The sequence below is a fragment of the Vidua chalybeata genome, chromosome 1, assembly GCF_026979565.1.
Source record: "Vidua chalybeata isolate OUT-0048 chromosome 1, bVidCha1 merged haplotype, whole genome shotgun sequence".
Lineage (NCBI taxonomy): Eukaryota > Metazoa > Chordata > Aves > Passeriformes > Viduidae > Vidua > Vidua chalybeata.
Window position 1 is genome coordinate 4771682 of NC_071530.1, and position 24021 is coordinate 4795702.

At 42.4% G+C, this 24021-nt stretch overlaps 1 protein-coding gene across 1 annotated transcript in view; it reads left to right on the forward strand.

The window, feature by feature from the left end:
• The window catches only part of OXSR1 (oxidative stress responsive kinase 1), a 95025-nt gene that overhangs the window by 3843 nt on the left and 67161 nt on the right, over positions 1 to 24021 (forward strand). The window contains exon 2 of the mRNA XM_053936167.1: positions 15723 to 15835. Coding sequence (XP_053792142.1) covers positions 15723 to 15835 — 113 coding nt within the window. The remainder of the gene's footprint in view (positions 1 to 15722; positions 15836 to 24021) is intronic.

Here is a 24021-nt window from a genome sequence, read left to right on the forward strand (position 1 = left end):
AGAAACAGGAGATAAATTAGTGGTGGGAGTGCTCCCAGGCTCTGTTCCTGTGCCCTCTCTCCCCTGACAGATTCCTTTGCAGCGATGAGGACAGTGCAGGCTGCATGAACAGATGTGGTGGGAGTTTCTTATCCCATCAGAAATCAAGGCTAAATTGAAAATTGAAGTCACCATTTTAGGAATGATTAGTTTTTTTAATGACTGTGGTTCAAGTAGCTTTGGAGTTGGGTTTTGCATGTGATCATGTTGATCTTTTGGGGCTGAAAATTAGATTTCTATCTGTGTTTATCCCAGCCCTGTGTGGGAGAACTTTTTTTTGTGGGTAGAGAGGAACTTCTTAGAATTAAGGTATCTGCGCTCCCAAATTTTATCAAGATGTCCATGGTAATCTGTCTGGTGCTTGTGTAGGAGTCTTGTGCTGAGAAATCATGGCTGTTGAAAAAGAGCAGCCTGGAGGTGCTGAGCAGGAGCAATTGGGGTCTTTGGTTGTAAAAACCAGGCTGGAATGGGAGGCTCTTGTCCAATGATAGCTTTAGGGGTTGGGGTTTTTTTTGGAGCGTGGTGTTCATTGCTAGCTGTGGTGCCTGTGTGCTGGCTGCAGCCAGTTTCACACGCCTGATATTTAAAATCCATTCAAGAAAAATGTTACACTGTACAAAATAGAACTGCCTGAGCTCTAAATGGAGTGTTTAGGATTCAGTCTTGGTGCCATATGTTTTGTTTTAGCATTTCCTCATGGATTCCCACTCATCCCCCTCCAGCTTTGCTGAGCAAAATTGATTCCTATATTGTATTCCCAGTACTCAGGCTGGTTAATTCATTTGAAGACTTTCTTTGTGTGCTCATTTTTTCCACATGAAGTTGGTGGAAAAGCCTTAGTTGTTTTATGTTATGTTAAAACTTACTTGAAATTAACTTTGGGCAATTGTAGATAAGTTAAAAAATGAGTGGTCATTCATAGTACTTGTTCTGCTTGGGAATTGAAGTGGGAGATGCTCGGTACCAGTTTCTCTGCTGCTTGAACATAGACAAATATATCTTGTGTGATACTGAGTGCAACAGAATAGCCAAGCTGCTCCTGCATCCAAGCTACCTTTCCTCTGGATACTTGAAACATCTCATTTCTTTAAGACCTTTGATACCATTGCCCTGCTAGAATTAGAGCTGAACTAAGTCACTTTTCACCTCTGGGGAAGTGAAAGCAAGAGGTGTTTGGTTATGCACGTGCCTTTTTTTAGTGCCTCTGTTGTCTGTGTCCTGATGGGAAGGAGGATAAAATGCACAAGTCAGCAAAATGAGGGCTTACAAAGCTAAGCAATGATGGAGGCTGGCTGGGAAGAATATATGGTTGTTAGCCTTGCCTGCTGGTTGGAGGGGAGAGCAGAGACAGATCCTACTGCTTTCAGCTATTCCAGGGTATTAAGGGAAAAAAAAAAAAGAACAGGAGGGTGTTTAATGTGGAAGAGTTCACACTTTCCTGGGGTTGGTTTCTATGTAGCAGTTGCTTCCAGTACTGTTAGGTACTTGGACTGATTAGTGTTTAACACTTCAATTTCTCAAGAATCCATTTAAATAGTTTCAATTTAATGCAAATATCTTGGCTAATGCTGGGGAGTGTGGCTGTGCTGTGCTCCTGAGCACACCTGAGGGGTGTACATGCTGCCTGACAAATGCATGCCTAGGAGGCTTCTTGCTTCTGCAGCTGATGAAATCTTGAAGAGAATCCCGGAACATTTGTCTTTTTAAACTTGGCAGCATCTCTTTTCTTTCTGAGTGTTAGCAGCTTGCCCACTAAGCCGGAGTGTAGAGATGTAATCTTTAATAAAAGATGGAGCTCTTTAAAATTATGGCAATAACACTTATTGCTAATTGTATTAGTGCGTTGCAACAAACTGTGTCTTGGTCAAATTTTCTTGGAAGATTTCCCCAAAAATGGACAATATCCATTGTAAATCTCTGCAGCAATAAATTTAGCTGTGGACATGCTAATGGAGTGCTTGTAAACTTGGTGTTATTAAACTTTCTTAATAGGGAGAGACAGACTTGAGGGCTTTGTGGGTGTAGAAGAATAGCTGTTGGAGCAGTGGAATTTGGCATTGCAAAATCTTTGGAATATCAGGATGCTGGGGCTTTCCAGACAAGTTCAGCCTATTATCCTGCATTGCCTTTAGAATCAAACAACTGAGATGCAGATATGACGGACTTGGCTCTCAAAGTTGCTGCAGTTTCCTGTGACTTCACCTAAGGGAGTTCAGCCTTGACATTTCTAAAAAACACGTGGAACTCCGTCTCTCTTCCTGGCAGCCACACGGGAAAGTCTTGGAGACAGGGTTAGGTCCCTGGCTGACAGGCAGTCCAGGCTCTTAATCAGAAGGTCATAGCTCCTGGTGTGTGAGAAGAGATGGAGTATCTCTGGTAGGCAAAACAATGCATATACTAATGAAGGGAGCCAGACTAAGAGCAAAATCCAACTTGCTTGGCAAAATCACTTTAGCAAATGGTGTAACTACCGCTGAATGGCATCAGGGATACAAGTACCTGACTGGGTCCATGGTACTGAGTGAGAATTTCTCATGTCCCATGTGTGCATGAACATAAATTAAGGGATTGACCTTAGTGTGAGATTCTGTCAGCCCTAAGTTTGATCCCTTAATTTGTCTGAGCATATTGTTTGCCTTGAAACATTGCTCATGAGTGAGGTTTTCATGTTAATCATCACAGCCTGCATATATATTGATTTTAACTATATTAGGTGGTCCTGTCACACTGTAAAAGCAGGTAGAGATTTGTGGTGATACAAATGCACAAATGAAAAATCCAGTACTTCTTTTCACAACTGCTCAACAGCTGCAACAACCAGCAAAGGTTTTTTTTCCTAAGTCCTTTCTCTCACCACTCCCCGAGGTTCTTAAAGATTGTTATTTCCTGGTGTGCACCACTGCACACAGAATTCTTGTTTAATGTGAATTTTCTTGTAATTAAGAGAAATTCCATCCTGGAAAAAAAATATTTGGTTATGTATCAACCTCCATCAAACTGGAGCCTAATGTGCCTTGCCAGGATTTCTGAGACCACTTTGGTTCTACACACTGGTCAGTCTACAGGGGATGATTCTCTTCCACTCTTAAAGGCTTCAAGATCCCATCTGTGAATGAAGTACAGCGTAAATTCAGAGCACTGGTTCACTTTCTCACCAAATTACCATATTAGGCAAATCTTCCTTTCACCTCCCATCCCTTACAGTTTTATACAGCTTGTACTGCATGCTTGTGAAATGACACCTTCAAAGTCTGATAACTCAGTCAAATTAAAATGCATTTGTGAGGGAATACAAAAAAGTTTCTCTGAATGAGGTTTTAATTTTTTGCCAGATTTCAATTTTCTGCTCCAACTGCCTTGTCTTGAGAGTTTGGGGCAGGGGAGAGAAAAAATTAGTGTTTTCTTTCATTTCACTGTTCCATGCTAGACTGACTTTATAGCATTCTCCCAATGGATATTTCCTTTGGGCAGGAAATGAGCCTATGTAAATTCATTCTGGAAAGAAAAGGTACAAGCAGCTGTTAAGGAATAGTGTGAATTGAAATAGTTCAATGATCATCTCTTACTGTAGTAAACTCTCCCTGGCTTTTGCCAGAGTTTTACTGTTTTATAGTCATGAATGGTAATTTAAGGACAAACTTTACTCTTATTGCTAGCACCTTGCTATTAATAAAACTGTGTGGGAGGGTGCTGTTCCCATTTCATCCATCCACAGAGTTGAATTAAGTTAAAACTGCAGAGTGAAAATTTGACCTTGAGTACCCACCTCATTTCTGGTGAGATCTGACTGAGCACGTGGCTTGTCCAGTTGTATCCTCTGCTGCCTTGTTGTGTGGAAGAATTGAAGTTGGCTTTTGCCTTAGAGCAGAGCTAACTGACAAATTTTACAGTTCATTACAGGGGAGGGTGTTGTTGGGTAGGCAGATGTTTGAAAAAACTATTTGTGAATGTGGAATTATCTTGAGGTACTTGTGGCAGGGTGTGAGATTATTGCATCTTGGGGCAGTTCAACATGTTTGTAAAGATGATGGTTTACTAGATATTGGATGAAAGCTCCATAGTTACTGTTGGACGGGTTGTGCATTTTCAATTTTGATTCTCTCTGAGCTAGGCTCTTGTTCATTTTCAGTCTTCAGGGGATTTTAAGTCCATTTCCTTAAGTTCTGGGGTTCATTCCAGCTTTTCTGAAAAGGAAGCCTTGAAAACAGTGCAGAAGGTATTGGAAAATGATGATATTGGAAAAGTGAAAGAGCACATTAATGACTGTGGGATGAGAGCACTTACAGAATATTTTTCTTAACAAAATTATTGGCTCGGCTGTGCTCTGAGCTGATACCTGTTGAGGTAAGTGGGGCAGCTGAAACTGCAGTTGGGAATTTCAGGCTGTCTCCAGCTTCAGGCAGGCAACACAGTATTAGGTTATCTTAATGTCTTGAAAATTTGTCAATTAAAAACAATGCTTCTTGTTGTAGAGTAAAGACCTTTGCTGCAAAATCTAGAGAGATGGATTTAATGATGTCAATTTTCAGAACAAAACTAGAAAGCTCCTGTCACTTACTTTGCTGAGACACTGCTAGTGAGGACTCCCAGGGTCGTGGAGTTCAGTCCCCTGCTCTGGCTGATGCCAAGTTGTATAATCCCTATACCGAATTAATGAACGCTTGTGCTGGAAATGGCACACGGGGGAATTACCGACACACGTTCTATTAAACACTCAAACCTCCCTGAGACTCTGTCTTTGCTGGATGAAACAGCTGCTTAATGGATTCCCCACGACAGTGGGAAGTAACAATGCCTTGTCTTTCATAGCATGTGGCTGAGGCTTGGTGGTTTTCTTACACTACTTGCTTTATGTTCAGGCTGTGTCTGCAAGGACAATTCCCTGTGAAGGTGCAGGGAAGCTGAACCTTGGTGTTTGCGCTGTCTGCAAACCTTAAAGGTGTTGATACAAGTGCTTCCAGTTTGTGATTCCTCAAGATCTACCAATGGAAATTGATTTCTTTGGAAACTTGATGTCTTACGGCTTTACTTCCTAGGCCACTTCTTTGTGACCCTTTCTGTCTCTCACCATGTGAAGTAGTCATAAAATTGTAGAGTCATGAGTTCATTAAGACTGGAGAAAAACTTTTAGATCATCAAGTCCAGTCAATTACCCTGCACCACTGTGGTCACCAGTAAACCCTGTCCCCAAGAACCGCATCCAGTGTTTTTTGAACACTTCCAGGCATGGTGATTCCACCACTTTCCTGGGCAGCCTGTTCCAATGCCTGACTGCCCTTTCAGTGAAGGTGGTTTTCCTAATATCTGATATAAACCTCCCGTGGTGAAACTTGAGGCTATTTCCTCTCATCCTGTCACTTGTTACCTGGGAGAAGAGACTGACTCCCACCTTGCTCCCTTCTTGCTACTCCTTTGTAGGGAGTTGTAGAGGGCAATAAGATCCCCCCTGGAGCAGCAAGCAAGTTGAAAGGTGAAGCCATAAGTTCCAGCTTTCCCTAAAGTAAAAATAGTCATTGAGGATGCCAATTGCTGTCTAATAAATAGCTTGGTATTAACAGCTAATAAATACCTTCGTATTGACTTGCAGCAAGCTGTACTTCACTGGAAAAAGCATCTTGAGCATGAATTTCCTGTTGAATAACTCACCAATGCAAATCTTATTTCAACAGCTGAGAGGCCTGATGAACTGGCCACCTCAGCTCAGTTATTTGTCTAGATACTAAGGCTCAGGATGGTTCTTGTTACTCTTGGTTAAAGAATGTAATTTTTAACTAGTGGGCTAATCTTTTGTGCTGAATGGACTGATGCAGAAAATCTTTACTAGATCAAGATATTTGCTGAAAAGAAAGGATAATAGCCTTTGAGAGAGGATATATCTGATACTTAAAAGCTTATTTACCTAAAATAACCACGGTACTATCAAACATCTGCACTGTAAGCAGGCAGATTGTTCTGTTAAGTGGAAACCCAGCCAAATAAAATATCCTCTACAGCTGACAATTACATCTGAGACAGAGTTCAGAGATAAAAATTGGGAGGGAAGAAATGAGAATACTGGCTTGGCTACTGTACCAGTGCTGTGTTTTGAGCCTTGGTAATACCTGATGACAGCTAGCATGATATTTACATTGCTGCATATACCATAAAGGCAACTGACAGTGATTAAAAGGGAAGGATGAACTTTCTCCACTAAAGTTACTGTGTTTGGAAATGAGATGTTTGAGCCTGCTTTCCATTGTGTAGAATTAACACTGCATAGCTGCAGTGCGCTTTAAATTAGCCAGAGATATTGGCACAAAATCAAATAAATATAATTGGTTTCAAACTAAAAATCTAATTTAGGCATGCTAATAGCATCTTAAGTAAATGTGGCAGGTCACGCAGGACTTGTGTAACTGGCCCTTGCAGCTTACTCTAGTTACTGCCTTGGGGAAAATGGTCTCAGAGGTGTTCCCCAAATCACCTGGGTACCTTGGACAGCTGGAGGGTGTTTTATTAAAGGCATGATGCGAATATCTGCTAGTCTGAACTTATTTGGGATATCGTGAGGGCTGCGGGGGGTTAGGCATACAGCCAAGAGCAGCACCCTCTGCCACGCTCTTTTCTGTGCTTTGGTGTTTGCAGTGGAAATTTTGGAGGAATGTCAGGTGGGCTGATGCTCCTCCCTGGCAATCTTTCTCTCTGCTGATACCTTCTGTGGCCAGTGGCTTTTCCCCTGGACTTGTTTTCCTTGCTTGTCTTGCTCTGGTGTGGAGTCTGATGCTGAGGAGCTGCAGCTCTTTGTCATACGGAGGCAGTGGAAAGCTCACCTTGGCTGTATGTGTGTGGGCTGGTGAGTGCAGATGAAATTAAACAGCAAAGTGACCCAGTGGCAACTTTGTCACATATCTTGCTGACATGCTTTGCATGGCCAACACTATTCCCCTCCCTGTGTTCCAGTCCTGGCCTGTTTTATATTGACAGACTGACCATTTTCTCTCCAAGCCTGTCACTTCCCTGCTTAGTCTGTGAGGATGTATCTGCTATCTGTGAGGATATATTCCCTGCTTAGTCTGTGAGGATATGTCTTTCTCAACCTGAATGTTTGCCGAAGGTGGAAAACAGATGACATTTTTATGTGTTCAGGTCCTAAGAGACACTGAAAGATTTTTGAGAGAACAATGCTGTATGGGGTAGGGTGAAAATTTCCATAAGACTCCGCTTCTTTTCTGCAGAAATCTTGGTATTGAGTAGTTTAGATTACAGTAGCTAACCTCTCTACAGCTTAGAAATCAATGTTATTTATTTATTTATAGTTTAGAGTTCAGTGGGGCCATGGGGAGATGTACCTAGTTTGGGGTATTGCCCATCAGTTGCTGATGGCTCTGAAAATAATACTGGACTTCTTACGAGTGATTTGATTTGGGTTTATATTCCTTCCTCTAGTCTGAGGCATGAATTAAAGACTTGGGCAATAAGTCTGCAGCATTGAGCGTTTCTCTATTGATGGACCACTGGAGGGGAAGCATGTTTTAACAAGTGCTGGCAGCGCTGTGTGGTCTTTGCTTATCATCCTTCTCCACTGTACATGGAGCAGTAGGAATCTTGAGAAATACATTGTCTTACATGGGCAGAAACCTCTGAGCTCTGGACATGGTGTGTGGTTTTCAGTGGTATTCTCAGCTGTGAGAGCTCTTGTCAAGATGTTGAATAACTCACTGTCAGCAAGTTTATGTGCTGTTCAAATGTTTTGGCTCTATTTCTAATTGGACAGCAGACTTTCAGAATACGCTTCTCCTTATTTTCTGAAATTCTTTGAGCATGCTTGATTAAGACTGGAATATCACTTGTCTGTTGGACACTGTAGGTGCTGACATAAATTCAGCAAAGACTCTCAGGCTTTGAGAAAGACACATAATGGTGTCTTAATAACAGAAATCCCTTGTATTGTGAGTACTATTTGAAATCCTTGGCCTCACAACTTGCAGAGAATCTCAAACTACTTGAGCTCTCGATGTACTGGAATAAATGATCAGAGAGCATTGCAAAGAGATACACTTGCAATTTAAATGAAACAAACGGGAATTCAGGAGTGAAAACTGCTTTTTCCTATTCCTCCTTCCAATTCTTCAGTAAAAGGTCTAGACTGTAGTCATTACATGTGCTGGTGTGAAATGGAAGTCACTTGTGTTTGAGTCTTAATTCTTGGACTTGTTACCTCCCCATCCTTGCCCTTTCTCAGGGTGTTGTCCAGCACATGTTCTGTGTCTTACTGTACCTGCAGCCACCTTTGGCTTGAACCCAGCTGAGTGTTCCCAGCACTGGGCTGTGCTCAAGGTGAGCCTGAACCACGAATGAACCTGCTGCATGCAGTGATGTGAGATAGGCTGGGCTGAAGGGCGGGGCAACATTTTGACATTGACCACACAGAAGTGCAACCTTTTAAAATTATTTATTTTAATCAGATTTGAGCTGTTGTTCCTAAAGCCTTTTCATCAGAAATACAAGGGTAGCCACTGCCTTGCAAATGTGAGAGTTCAGCTCTTAAGCTGCCTGCAGGATTGTAGCATGTACATAGTGCAGGTGTCTTCATATATAGTGTATACTTAGGCTGTGACATGTAGTCCGTGGGGATCGCTGGTTTTCCTCCAGCCCCCCCATATAGGCTTTAAATTTAGCTCCCTCACAACTTTCCAGTTAAATCTCCTTTCACTTTCTGCCTTTGCTTATGGTTCTCTGATTTATTTCTTCCCTGCACTGTATTAGCAAGTGTTTCTCTCCCTCTTCTCTACACAGCATCTTTCCATCTCTGCTGTTGATCAAACACTGCATGACTCGAGTTGAGAGAAGGTGCACTAAGTTAAACCTGGCCTCTTACTACCTCTGCCAGGGTTTTAAATAGGTGCTTGTGCTGTGGGTGTGTCATCCTTCAGCTTGTGAAGAAATGTAAAGCCCTGGTTCTTGTCTCAATAGGCAATACTATTCACAGTCAATTTGTATTGGGAAAGGTGTTGGGGAGTGAGTGTGGCTGTGTTGGCGCAGCTCTGGGAGCTTCCTGGGGGTAGGTGCATGTCTGCACTCCCATGTTGCTGTGGAAGGTGAGCTGTGCTCACTCCTGTGCTTTTGTAAATTTTTTGTGTCTTGGCCATGGATTATTGCTCTGCTGTTGCTTCAGTTTATCACAGGCCTCCCAAGAAGGCACAGAGCAAAGCCAGCTGAATTCTCCCTTACTGGTTTTGCTGCTGTTCCCAGTGTCTCTAATAGCAGTACTCAGAGCCAGCTTGCTGTTTGAGCTCACTCTGAGCAGTGCTAGAAGCACCCAAGTGATCCTCCTGCTGAACAGGGGCTTTAACTCCACTTCTAGAATTGTTAATGTTCTTCCTGCAGTCCCATGCTGAGTAGATGATACTTTGCTGTGAAAGCTTTTTCCTCTCCACAGGTAAGCAGACTTTTTGCCCCCTCTGTGGCAATACTAGGAGTATGTCCGAGTCCTGTTATGAATTCCCTTTGGTTTTATTAATGCTATTTGTAGCTGTTATTGTAGATTATATCTTCTACTTTGTAGTAAGAATTTAGTGTGTAGTGGGGAGATGGCTTGAAAAACATATTCAAGGACCATTAACATTGCATTACTTCACTCTTCCTGAATCGTGGGGCTTGTGCCAGCAAGACTTTGACATCCAATGGACTCTTGTTACCAAGTCCTGCTTGGGGAAAGGAGTATTCCCACCCCATGCTGAGTTGGCTGGAAATTCGAGAGTAGGCTTTTTTTTTTTTTTTTTTTGCTAGCTTGTTTTTAGAAGCTGTTCATTCTTTGCAACAAGACTCTTCTCACCAGAAGCCTCAAACGAGGAGCAGAAAATAGAGGCATCATTTTGCCTTCACAGGAAATGGACCAAACAATGCAAGATCGGTCTGAATTTGCAATCCAGTATTTAATTAGATGTGTATTTGCCCTGTCTCTGTAAGAACGCATAAGAAGTTCTATTCCCAGTCTTATAGCTTCTTTTTTTATTGCTGTATTGTCCTTGGAATGAGTAATCAGAGCAGGGCTCCCACAGCTCTTTGGCATAAGGCTGTCAAAGAGTTGAAGCATCCAGAGATAGAGTGAGCCTGCGGAGACACAAATACCGAGCTTGGGTTGTAAAGCATTAAAGGTTTCCTGGGCTTTGGGGTACCTGGAACCTGAAAGACATTGCTTGGTCCAGAGCAGCCTTGCAGGGAAGTGTTTTGTGTGCATTGTTCATAAGAGGAAAACCCGGGGGCACAATTATAAACAGAGCCTGCGTCACGAGCGGCTTTCTGGCACCGCACTCCAGATAGTGGAGGATGGATTCCAGATCATGCTTAAAAATAGAGAGGTCGTGTGTGTGCAGGGGAGGGTGGAAGCACTGGGCAGGGCTGTGCGGAGGTGTTCGGCTAAGCATTGCCCTATGCTGAAGAAGACTTGGGAATGTGACTTATGGGGCAGGTCTGGAGAGCTGGATTTCCCCAGCCTTAGGAGAGTTGTTGATGTGCTCAACTAGTGGGAAGTTCTAGAGGAGATGAAGCTGAATTGTACAGAGGTGCATGGTGAAAGGCCAAGGTTGGGAGAAAAACTGGGAGATCTGATTAGTTAGCAAGGGGGAAAAAAGTTTACCATGTGGGTGGTCAAACACAGAAACGGCCAAAAAGATTGTAGAAATATCTCTTCTTAAAGAAAATCCAAACTAGACTGAATTCAATGCTGAGGAATCTGATCAAAGCTGGGATTTGATCCTGCTTTCAGCAGGAGTGTGGACTAGAGGTTCCTTCAAACCTAAATGGTTCATAATGTTCATTTGACCCTGGGAAAGAATATATCCTCTACAGGGGGGATTTGATACTGCAGTAGGATAAGGACTGATGCTCCAAGACTGTTATGGAACATGCCCCCACAAAGCTGATTGTAACAGCTTTTTGAGCAACTAAGTTACAATGAAGGGAAACTTCTACATTTCTGAGGGTGCCTGAAATAAATGTAGAGCTTGGGCAACACTGTTTTGTGAGTCCTCCTTCTGTGTAACTACTTCAAAGTGCTATTGCATGTGGTAGGAGAATACTATCCTGGAGCCAGGATTTGATGCTTGTCTTGTGACTGTTTGGCATGACTGTTCATTGCTTAAGCAGATCTCTCTGCCAAGAGGATCTCTGGCTTCAATTGCATTTGCCTGGGAAGAGGCATTGGTGCAATTCATCCCAGTCTTACTGGGAGAGCTGCAATGTCCTTACGTGGCTGCAGAGATTCAGTTCAATTGGAGACAAAGTGTGTAGGAATATGCTGTGTCCTCTGGTCAGTCCTCTGTCTTTCCACTCCTCCAGTTAGCCTTGAAATAATTGCTTTCCATTAACTTCAGCTGAGATCTCAGCAGGTTTGTCTTTATTTTCAAAAACAGAAGCTTCATGTAAATTGTGGAACCACAGAAGAGATGGTATCCAGCCTCCTTTGAAAGCTGATGCTGGGCTTTCATGGAGAGTTTGTCTCAACTTAAGGAGTTCAGGCTGGAGCTGTGGATGCTGAAGATATAGGGACCATGGATCCAGAGGAGATAACCTGGAAAATCAGGCTTCAGTAACTGAGTGCTTGGGGACTTTTTTATTTGGGTTATTTTAATCCTTTCAGAGGTTGGTTTTATTTCAGAAAGAGCCATTTAATCGTAGAAACATGAAAGAAGCAGGGGTTAGAAAGGGTATGTTTTCCTCTTAAGGCGGTGTTTTCTAAAGTAGGTCATGACCCTCTTATGCAGGAATTTTGCAGCTGCTATCCTAAGGGTTGGAATTATATCTGAGAGCCTTACAGAGGCAAAAGCAGGGGGTATTAAGCAGATCCTCATACCCATTTGGGGTCTGCTTCCTCCCCATCATCCTTCAACAAAATGATCTCCTGCTTTTCAGGAATAAAGCAGCAAGCATTTGGCTGTGCCCAGTTTTCATTGTTTTGCTAAGCCCTTATGTTGGAAGAGATTAACCAGGGAGCAAATTTTCTCCGAAAGCTGATCTTGAGAGAGGCGGAGGGAAGAGCCTCAGCACTGACCTTGATCAGAGTGTCTTGAGGTGGGCAGTGAGCAGGAACCCAGCACAGGAGCATTAACCCTGTGCTGCCCGTGTCATTGGGACTTCAGTTGGCTCTGATTGCTGCAGATCTGTGACTGCTGGGAGACTTGGTTAGTCCAAGTTGTGCTACCCTGGCACAAACTGCCCTTGGGGTTTTTCCTCATTGAAGGTTGTTCATAGCAGCCCAGGAAATCTCTTCTCTTCCTGCTGTTGCCTACATATTTGTTACCTGCTCCCAAACTTTACATAACTTCCTCAATGAGCTTTTTCTTTTTCTCTGTTGGTTTCATCTCTCCCTATGCTTGTTTTCACTTAGCAATGTGTTCAGCATCCTTGCTGCAGCTTCTCTCCCTTCTTCCTCTTGCCACCCTGGCATTTAACAAACAAACTCTGTGGCTGCAAAGCCTGAAGTGTCCATGTTGCCATGTTTTCTGAACTCTCTAAAGAAACATGGAAACCAGTCTTTGTTTGGTCCCAGAAGCATGGCACGCTGTTGCTGCCACCAAAGAGCAGCTTGCTTGTGGCACATCGTGCTGCAGCTTGGCTTAATCCTTGCTTGATACGCTTTTGAGATTTCATTGTTTCTCTATAATTAGTGCTACAGAGGAGCTGAAAGAAATGATGAATTAGCGGGAGAGGGGGGAGTGGGGAGAGCAGGTGGTGATCGAACTAAAGAGAGCTGCCAGAAAAGTAGGAGCAGCAGGGAATTAAATGGGAGGAGTCTCGAGTTCAGATGATTCCCTGCCATGTGCCCAGAAGGATTTAGTTTGGGATTTCATTACTGTTCAAATAATGCCATACACTCATAACAGATCGGGTCCCTGTAGGCCAGGGCATTGTCCAGCACTTAGTGAAAAGCAGTTTTTGCCCTGAAGTCCTAGTGAGCATTGGTCCTGCAGACTTGAGGACTGGAAAGGAGCTGTTGCATGAGTGGTCCTGCTTTTAATTAGGCTGCATCTATTGTTTCTGGTAGTAACATCCTAAAAGAATAAAACACAAAGCTATTCTTTGTGTGGTGACTTCTTTAAAGCCCTGGACTTCATCTTGTGAAGGACTTGGTTCACAGTAATGATGTTGCATCTGGATTGTAAGAAGCACCTCTGCCAGTTTGCTTACACAAACTGGGTTTAACTGGCATGGAAATCCTGGGACATCATGCTGTAGGGGGAAGCAAGAGTATGCTGACACTATTGAGTGTCTGAGATATCCAGAAAGAGTCTTTGAACACGGATACCTGTGCTTATGAGGACAGGTAGTTTTAGAGGTATAAATACACACTGAGAAACCAACTGGGGAGTGAAAAGGATTGTGTGACAAGACAATCCTCTGAGGTGCACAGTCATATATTCTTCCAGCATCTGACTTGTGTTTTCAGCCTCTATTACTATGCACTAAGACATCCAAAGAAACAAATCATAATACTGGCTCTTTGAATGTGTCAGCAGCAACATTTCTTCTGGGACCTAACTCTTTCCAAAGAACCGATACAGTGTTTGTTTTTTGTTCTGACTTCCAAAAGGCTATTGCTGTAGGGAGACCAGCAGTGCTAGGAAGTGCAGACTCACTTCTGCCTTTTGTCACTACTTCTGTGTGTGCTGCTCTCTTTGTCTTGAGCCCTTATGTTTTTACTTTTTTTCCCCATCGAAGAAGCAGCAGAAACAAACCAAGAGAAGCAGTACTAGGTGAAGAGGAGTAGGTCAGGGCCACCCAGGATTCCCAGTGAGTGGGAATTCATTTATGCTGGGACTGCTGCTTTCATGCTGGATTCCTGCACCTGCTGGGCAGAGTGACTACTGGGAGTACATATGGAGCTTTGCTTTTGGGGTGTTTGTCCTGTGCTAATGTTGTGTATTTCAGCCATGCTCCTGGCAGTCTAACTAAACTTTGCTGTCAAAACCTCCCCTTCTTGCTCTTTCTATTAAGTATCTGCATAGACCTTTCCATCATCTGTTATTTGCTCTAGAACCTGCTTACAGCAATCAAACTTAGTTTTCAAAGCCCTTTTAAAATATTCTTGCTGTTATTGCTGTCCTTTTCCTAATAACTTTGTTTTGCCTTGTGCTATGAATAGTCCCTGAAAAGCAATATGTGCAAGTAATAAATGGCCTAAGTCTTGACCTTCTTAAAAACCCATTTGCTTTGGGAAATAATAAAGCTTTAGCAACATTAGCATTCTGTATTGTGCACACTTCTGCCTTCTGCCATTAAAATGTAAACTCCTGAGTACAGGGAGTCCTGGCAAGCTGATGCTGATGTCCAGGGTGCACTGGCCATGCCATATAAAGTGAAGTCAAAGTCCTGTAGCTCCCACTGTAGCAGGTGCTTGTTGAAGATTAGAGGAGCAGAGTCCCACAGTTCAGGGCTTTTCAATTTATTTCAGTGTGACTCAAATGGAGCAGTTTTTCCTCTGTCTTTTAGGGCTGAGTTTCAAGCTCTTTCCCTCACCTGGAACTTTGAGTTGGTGCAACTTGGTGTGAGAAGACTCTTGATAGTGATTGTAGGGAGCTTCAGTAGCCTTTGTTTGAAAATGAAAGTTTTTGCCCCCAGTTTATGTGAATGTACTAGAAAAAAATCACAAAGCTTGCAAAAATGTGCTTTACCTGAATTGCAGAATCTGGAAGTAGTTTTTATAGTGTTAAAAATAGGAAAATCTGCTAAAATAGGTGTGTTACACCAAAATACAGAATAGTTGTTTGCATTTATCTTTATTTTTATTAGCATTTTTTAGGTATTTGCAATAGGAACACTTGAGCTATTTTCTACATATCCTACCCCCTTTTTATTACTGTGGATTTACTCCTTTCCAGTGAAGTGTGTAAATGTGGGGAACCATGATGAAGGTAGAAAGTAAAACAACAAAGCGTCCTAATGATGAGAGGTAAATGTTGCAACAGCTTCTGGAAGCCAACAAGAATGAACTTAACATTAAATAGATTTTAAGTCTCACTATTGCAGACTCCCTTGCATGTCAGAGGATATGATGATGCTGGGTACTTTAAATCCAGAACTCCCTACTTGTAGCAGTTTGAAGGACTGTATGTTAAAATGTGGTATTTTTTCCCTATTGGAATTTAAATGTTCTGGGGCTGTGGTTTTCAACCCAGAAACTGAGGCAGTGTGTGAGAGCTGGAGCTGAACCTGCTTGAATGAAACCCACCTCGTGTCTTTGCATAAAATGAGGACACATGAGAACAGCAGTTAGTACATAAAAATACTTGAAAAATCTCATTAGTGTAGGTAGCAAAGAGTGGCTTGTTTTGACACTTTGGGTGAACACATCAGGTTAAAAGTCTGTGTGACCTCAGTGACATATCTTTTAAAAGTACATTAGTAGAATCACTCTTTTATAAAGAAGCTGGAGTCTGGAGAAGGTTTTTGGTCTGCAGAGCTGTAATGATCCCTGGAAGGGATCATAAAGATCCACTTGTTTTCCTTCAGTTTGCCCAGCACTTGGATGTGATGGCTGAGCCAACCCATGGAGCTGCGCAGTGGGGAGTGCCTAGAGTGCTTTCACTGGGTTTTTACCTGGCTCTGCTGTCTGTGCTAGCTGGCACTGAGAATTTTGTTGTCTGGCCTCCCTCCCTTCCTGCTGAAGCCCCTAAGGTGTTGGTAACTCTCTCTTTTCCCCCCAGGGAGTGGAGCGACTGCGGTGGTCCAGGCAGCCTTCTGCGCTCCGAAGAAGGAGAAGGTGGCGATTAAACGGATCAATCTTGAGAAGTGTCAGACGAGCATGGATGAACTCCTGGTATGCAATCAGAATTGTCTGGGGAGTTGTATTTCAGTTATTTCTGAGATGTCTCTTTGCCAAGTGTCTTAAAACCTTCCTTGAGGTGGGGTGAAGGTGAGGGAACTCGACTGACTTCATTAGAGGCAGCTCAGTAGTCCTGGCTGTGGGACATGGTACTTAAAATGTTAAAAAGATCAACTGTTGCAAAACTTCAGACTGTTTGTTTAGAGCTCAGCACTTTGTATAATCCCTTTGTTTTGAACTGAGTTAATGTGCAAGTGTGAAGCTCTGCTGTACCCACAAGAGCTCTGAAGTTTGAGGGCGATCCAGAGCTACATGCTTTCAGAACATTTAAAATTTGAGGGAATGGCTTTACTTTCTTTTCCTTTCCTGCAGTTCTTTACATTTTTTTCCATTTACCTGTAGAGAAAAACTGAGTGTATTAGCTGTTGTTCCTAATCTCTTTCTGGTACTGATGCCAGCTAAAGGGATCACTAACATATTGCAGGCTCCCATATGGAAAACCCCATAATTCTGAGTTCAGGGCAGGAGACAGAGTCCTTTGGAGCTGCAGCACTGTAATTTTCTGCTGCTCTGTGCCTCTTTTCTCAAGGTTGTCTCAATGAAAAGCAGAATTTTGCAGTAGCTGTGGTAACTGAAATTTTCCTTTTCTCATCTGGCTCCTGTGTTTGGGTTTGGTTTTCTTCTCTGTGTGTGTGTGAGCTGGTGCCTCTGCAGTGCCGTGGTTGTTTCATTCACCTCACCTCACATCTGGAAGGTCCCTGAATTTAAGCCAGGCAGACACAGACATTCCTGTGAACATTCAGGTGTCTCCACTACAATGAGAAAGCTCTTTGGGGCAAAATTTTCCACAGAAAATACTGGCATTATGGAGATGAGGCCATCTTTTCTTCTGAAGCACCTCTCTAGGATTTTAATAATGCTGCCTTGTCTTTCTGTCCCCCCTCAACAACTTCTGTAGTTTACCTCAGGCACTTGTTTTGGTGCTTGCAATTAGAAGGTAAACAGAAACAGAATCTGGGAGTCCTGCTACCTCTACATTTGTACAAACTTCAGCAAATCATCTGAAACATATTTCCAGTTTCCATCTAGTATCTAATGGTATTTTTGTCATTATGAGTATCTGCAAATCTGCCCTGGTTAAGAGGAAAGGCTCCATTCAGGCTGCCAGTGCTCCTGTGGAGGGTCGCGTGTAGGACTCAAGATGGCCTGTGCTCAAATCCTCTTATGGCTCATGCTAGTGTAGGAGTTCAAGATCTCTTCTCACAGTTGGTCTTTTTGTCCTTATACCAATCCTTGGTATCCTTTTCAAGCCTTTTGTGTGGCTTGCCCATACTACCCTGCCTCAGTGGTATTCCTGACTGCATTATCAGGATGTAGTAATTGTGACTATGATTCTTTGAGTAATTGCCAATTCTGACTAAAAACATTAAGTTCAGAAAGGGACACTGCAGAGACTTGATGTGTAATTTTAGAAAAGTACTTCTAATTGCATATTTAGGTCTCTGACTGACCTGTTCCTCACAATGACTTTTCCTGTTATGGGTGGGCCTGCAATGTATTGCTGTTGTCAGCTCTCCAGAGCTTCCAGTTTTGTGACCGGATCTGGTGTGGGTCCTTCTCTGGGCTTAAGTATGCAGTTTTAAGTATTCTTGAGTTTAAAAGGCATGGAGGGGTGGAAGGGCATGAAGATGGTTCTGAGCTGTAGCAGCTTCCAGGAGCAGGAGCAGGGGTTGCTGAGGTAGCTGTGTTGTGTGAAAAGTGTTTTCCTTGGGTTGGTTCTGAATTTGTCAGTCTGTTGGACCACCAGTGTTGTTTCTCAGTGCAAGACCCAAAAGAATGGAAGTTCCTGATTTCCTAGCTTTGTGTGCTTCACTTCTTTTTATCTTGTTTCCGTATCTGTTTTCCCAATTAGTTTAATTAACTTTTCTGAGCAACTACTTAATATTGCAGGATTGCACCTTCCTCACTCAAAAAAAAAAAAAAAGTTAACTATAGATGGTTGTAGGTTACAGTTGTTTTAAGAAGCAAATACAAAGACAAATATGATGAGTTCACACTGGGGGTATGTTATGCTCCTGCCTCGCTTTCTCCTCTTCTCCAGTGCAGTTAAAATCACAGACTGGGGCTTTCATGGGGCTTCTATTGCACTGAAGGCATTTGGGCACAGCAGTCAGCTTTTGCTGAGCTCTGCTTTCCTGCCTGGGGTCAGGAGAGTGCTCTTGGGTTACAGCACTGCCAACTCATTGGGCAGTGTGATAGCAAAGGGAAAATTGTGCTTAAATTATTTTATAATTATTTTTCTGCAGTGCCTCACACTTGCAGATTTCTCTGTTGAAACAAGCTTCCTTATTCCCAGAAGCTGCATAGCCAAGAGGGTAGAGCAGTCTCACATTGCCTGGGAGAGGGTAGGGAGACCAGCAAGCCATACTGCCATCCTTAAAAAGATGATTTGGTTCTTGTACACCTCTTTCAATGTCTGTACTGCTTAGTGGTTTGCACTTGTAGTTAGTTCTTGGGATGGAGGAGAAGAGAAAGGTTAATTTGGAGTGGGAAATGCAGAGTAAGTGGCTCTATCACCAGCTGGATGGATGGATGAGTGGCCTTGAGCTTCCTTTAAGCCTAGCAGGCGTCCAGAGGCCAGGAAATCTGGGATCACATCCTTGCTTTGGAGATGCTGTGCTTAGAGTAAGTGCTATGACTTGGCTCATTAAAGATATTGATCTTGATCCTTTTATCTCAATATACATTTGAGCCGTGTGGGTGGTCAGGAATAAACTGCACACTTTGCATATATTGTATGACATTCTAGGTTAATGCACTAAATTTATTTATTGCTGCTATGGGGTATGGAAAATGCAGGAAGGGCCAGCTTTGTTGAATCATGAGCAGGCCGAGTCAAGGGCATTCAGCTCTTCAGCTGAAGTGCTAATTGCTGTAAAGAACGTAGACAGCAGGAGTAATGGTATGCAGAGATGTGCCTCTTTCTAACCCAGCTACTGAATTAGGTGATATTTGTCAGGAATTTATTTTCATGCTTCATTTTCATCTTTTTTCCTGTACATTTTTGAATGCTCACAGATCTTTCCTAGCTTGCCTGTGGGATTCATCTGACAGAGAAGTACAATGTAGCTTATATGGGTTCTTGCTCAGGGGTGTGCCTGTGAGTGGAGTGAAGGGAGAGGTGGTCAAATACAGTGTTGTATACAAATGGTTTTGGACTTTTTGATTTATTGCTGAAGTTCCACTTTTTATTTGTCTTGCAACCCACAGTAGTTAGCAGCCACACCGGTGTGGGTTTGCAAACAGTCTGCTTGCTCATGTGCTGTATTTCACAGCTGCACACCATTCAGAGCTGTGTTTTGCTCTGACTCTTTTCCATTGGGGGATGCTGGTTGCTTTGCTACTGTTGCCAATCCCTGAAACAGTGGTGAACATCTGCCTCAAAATAACCATGCTTCCAGCCTTTTTTCTTGTGTTTTCTTGTTTTAAAGAATTACAGATCTAAAAGGCCTTAAATCCCAGCTCTGTTCTACAAACTCTACTTCATTTTCATGTAATTAAAGCTGAGTTTTCTTTCATCCAGATGGAGATTTTTTTCTCCATGAGTAGCAGATGACGTGGGTTGTCAGCTTAACAGTTACCAGGAATGTTGAACAGCAGAGAGGGAAACATTAGCTATGGGATATTTCACATTGGGCTTTCCCAGCTAGGGGGAAATGCTGCCTGTTTATTCCCTAAGATGATTCAACAGGAGACAGGCTCAGGAAAGAGAATGGGAGATGTGGCGTTGCTGTTCCTAGAAAGATTCCAAATTCTTCCTACTCCAGAGAGTGATTGCCCTGCGCTTGACAGGTTGCACACAAGAGGTGAGTGTACTACTCTTTCAGTGCTATGGCCAGAGGGCAGTTAAGGAGGCTGAGGGAACAAACTGAACTGCACTTAAACAGAAATGTCCTTTAGAATTTCATGGAAATAACCCAGGGAACTTGGCTGCCAATAGCATGGAGATCAAACATTGCGTGAGATTAAATAAATCAACCTATAGTTGAGAAGGTTGAATTAGATAGGATTCAAAAAAAGGATTATGAACTCCCCTGGTTTAAATCATAAGCCAACTGTTAACTGCCCAGGCTTAGTCAGAAGTCTTCCCTCTGGGCAGATAATTGTGTAACTGTTTTTTATAGAGTTTTTACACCTTCTTTTGAAGACTTGGACAGGATATTGAACTGCCTTTGATCTGATGGAGCACTTCCTACAAGTGGTTTAACCGGACTATAAGGTTGTTGGGGACAAAGCAGCAGATTGCTGTGGAAGTAGTACAGATGTTTCATCCATGTCTGTCATCTGATAGGAATTGCCATTATAATTCCATTTCCAGGGCTGAGACCTTCACACTTGCTCTAGGGAAAAGAAGTCCCCAAGTGTCAGTGCCAGGGAATCTGATAAATGACATGTGGTTTCTGCATGATTATTTGACCTGCTGTGTTACGTGTTCCTTGCATGTTGGGATTGCAGCTTAAGACTTAAACCTATGCTGGGTACAGCTTGGTTGTATTGTTTATCAAAGCAGCAACAGAAGTCTTAATTACTGGACTGGTTTAGGTTTTGTTTTGGGGTTTTTTGTGTAAAGTTCACTATGAACATTATAATTAATGGTGAGTGAAATCCTGAACATCCGATGTGTTCCCTCTCTTGGACTGGACGAGCACGAGATGGTGCTTGTAAAGAACTTCAGAGAGTTTGCAGCTGTCTGTGGGCACTAATGACATTGAAAGCATTGTTGAGCTGTAAGCACTGGGTATTGACCTGAACAACTGTAAGCATCAGTGATAGGTTAGTTGGGGATGTGGGTAAAGCTGGCTTGCTTGTATCTGTGAGAGGGAGGCAGTCACTCACCCATTTGCTTTTTGGCTGAAACCAATAAAAAATGGCCATTTAGGAATTGCTACACCACAACAGTTCAGAAACACCTGCTTCCTTCAGTACATTTTCACTGATGCTGAAGACTTTGAAAGAGGGACTGACCATTGAATGAGTCTGAAGAGTAGCCATTAAAATGGACAACTGCTGAATGACTTGCCATGGGACTATTTTGTTCCCATCACTGAAGATTACTTAATGAATGAACTGTGTTTATTCCTTTCAGAATTGTTTCTTTTCCACTGTTGTTCTAGGGCTAGTCTAACCCCTCTTCACTCATGCCAGTTTGCTCCTGTAACAACTTAAGGCAAGGAGTTGAACTGGATAATCCAAGGAGTGGGAGCTGAATCAGAATCTGATTTTGTGCTTTCTCCCACCTTAAAAAATGTCTATTGAGTTAATTTTGAAGAACATGTTTGGGTTTGTTTTTTATTTTTAGTTGTGTTGCTACCTCAAAAGGCAAATGAATTATTATTGTCAATTTTACAATCTTTTAGCTAAACTTAAAATTTCATTTGGAGCAGAATGTGAATGGTTATGGCTGCCTGTAGGACTGGAGCTCTAAATTCTGCTTTAAAAGGATGAAGAGAATCTTTAATGCCTTATCTCTCAGCTGAAATCTCATGGTATAAGGTCTTTGCCAGCCACAGTTGAAGCACTGGTGTTTTCAAGGGGTGATCACATCTGACCTGCTTTGATTTCTGCCCCAGCCATGCTTTCCCTCCCCACTTCTCTTATGGCTGTGATTCTCTTCAAACAGGGTAGCCATGCTGACAGCTCTCTGGACTCCTCTGAAGTTGAAGGTAGCCACATGAAAGCACTCTACTGCTGTGCTATATCTCTGGAGTTCATGTCAACATGTAGGAAGTAAAACTAAATAAAGCATAATTTTTATCCTAGCATTTGAGAGCAAGTGCCTCTGAAGCAAGCCTCAGGGGCAGGTAAACACAGAGTAAAAGGTGGTGATATGAAAAGAAAATACCATTAAGAAACTTGAGCTGGTAGCTAAAACACAGCCTTACCTGCTCCTATTAATTCAAACTTCAATTGTGTGTCACTGGGCAAATAAACCCTCATCCAAAATAGCTGGTCTTCAGAAGTATGTCTGACTTACAGGAGACTAATAGGTTGATTATGATTCTAGATTGTACTTCACTGCACTTTTATGACTGTTTGCAAGCCTTGAAATGTTTCTTTTATTGCCTGTAGAAGTACTGAAAACATTTGTCAGAACCCTTAATGGAAGCCATGGAGGCATTTAGAGCTAATCCCAGTCTATTTGCTTTTGGTATTTGACAATACAGATATTTTTAATATCTCGCCCAGGGTGAGCATGTAACCATTTCCAGACCATTGCCTGTGTCTAGACATGTTTTTGTCGGGAATTCATTCTCCATAGCTGAGCAGAAAGCAGAGGAATTGATGGGAATTGGCAGGAAGGCTGTCTCTCATCACTGAAGCCATGGAGTGTGAGGGGTGTTGGATGGAAAAGCTGCTTATCACCCATTGCATCTATGGATGGCTTGGGGGTCTGTATCAAGTGACCCATGGCTGTTGGCAGAGAGGGAATAAAGCAACCTTGTATAAAGCAGCCCAAATAAATTATCACAGAGGTGAGGAAGTCACTGAGATTTTTATTAGCAGTCTTCCAATATAGTTTTGATGCTGGGGAAAATATGGGAAGCACAGTTGTAACTCTGTTATCTGGGGATAGCAATCTTATTAGGGAAGTGGGAAGAGGAAACCTTTACCTGCTGTGACTTTGTTGTGTTTGATGAGCAGCAAACTCTCCCAAAAGCTTTGGGAACAGTATTAAACTGAGCTTACTACACACAAAATGGCTGTTTTGCTGCATTTTATCCCTTCCTACTCTGTTTTTGAGCAGAGCTGCCCAGTGATCCTTGAGTGGGATCCCTGCTTTAGCTGCAGCCCTTTAGCCCCTGCATTTGTACTGCTGGAGCAGGCTGTGGATAGATGACAGAATTGGCTTGGTTTCAGTTATGCCAGGAAACATTTTAACCACAAAGCCCCTGTGATTTGCCACTATCACTTTAAACAGTTGTATGGGTTGAGCTTTCAGGATGTTGGTACTCTCTTTGGGGGAGAACAGAAACCAAGCTTTGATGTAGCCAGTGTGAGATTAGCCTCGAAAACTGCTGAAAATGAAATGGGGGTTTGTGGGTGGGAGGGAAAGTCCGCCTGGCTGCTGCTCCTTCTGATTGGTAATAATGTAAAAACACTGAAAATCGTGGGCTGTGATGCAATTAATTATTCAGAGCTGTGCTACACTGTGTGAGAAATGGATTAATCTGCCTGTATTATACATCCACTGGCTGACAGAGGTGTTTAATTGCACAGATCAGGTTTGTGATTATTTATTTTCCCTCTTTATGCTTTGGTGCACATGACAGACTTCAGTTTTTTTTTCTTTTTTTTTTTTTTTTTTAGCTGTGTTTCCCAGCCCAGGGAGCAAACTGTGGTAGCAAATGAGAGAAGAAGTTCTTAGAAAATAATAATAAAATGTTAACTGCCACCAAATGTCTGAAAAATTCTGTAGTATAGGGCTGCTTAAATAGCAAAAATCTGATCTAGGTCTAGGATCTTAAGTAAACTTGGTCCAGACTTTGTCTTATTGCCTCCTGTACTACAGTAGCATATACAAATACATATTAAATATGCAATGTTTGTATACATTTCTCATATTACTCTCTTGATCTCCCAGGAAACTGCTTCAAAATATTTTGAGCAGTCTAGCTGAGAAAATATAAAGCCAACTCCTCTAATACTTTATGAGAGTGTTGGATTTGGGGTAAGTCTGGCTGATGGGATGGATTACCAGTCCTTGCTTGCTGCTTTCCACCTTGGTTTCCCCTGGTGCCAATTGATCTTGTGTAGTATATTTTAATTTTCAGAGAGAGAACTATGGAGAATCAAAGAAAACTCCAAAGTTGCTGATTTATTTCCTTTGTGAAAAATGACTTGACACAAGTGAAAGTTTGCAAGGAAGAGAGCTGGAGCTGTCAGAGTAAGCAAAATATATTGTTTTAGGCTGTATTTATTTTCACAGAGTGTTTTTTAGTCAGAGTATGCTACATGGAGATGAATAGCTTATTCCTCTTCAAATATCCTTTCCTGTTTAGAAGGATTCTTCTTTAATCTGCTTGTTAAGTTTCCTGGAAAGTTGGTGCCTCTCCTGGGGAAGCAGAAAGAGGAACCAATTGCTTTGGATTCCTCAAAGGCACCTACTCCCTGAAAAGCAG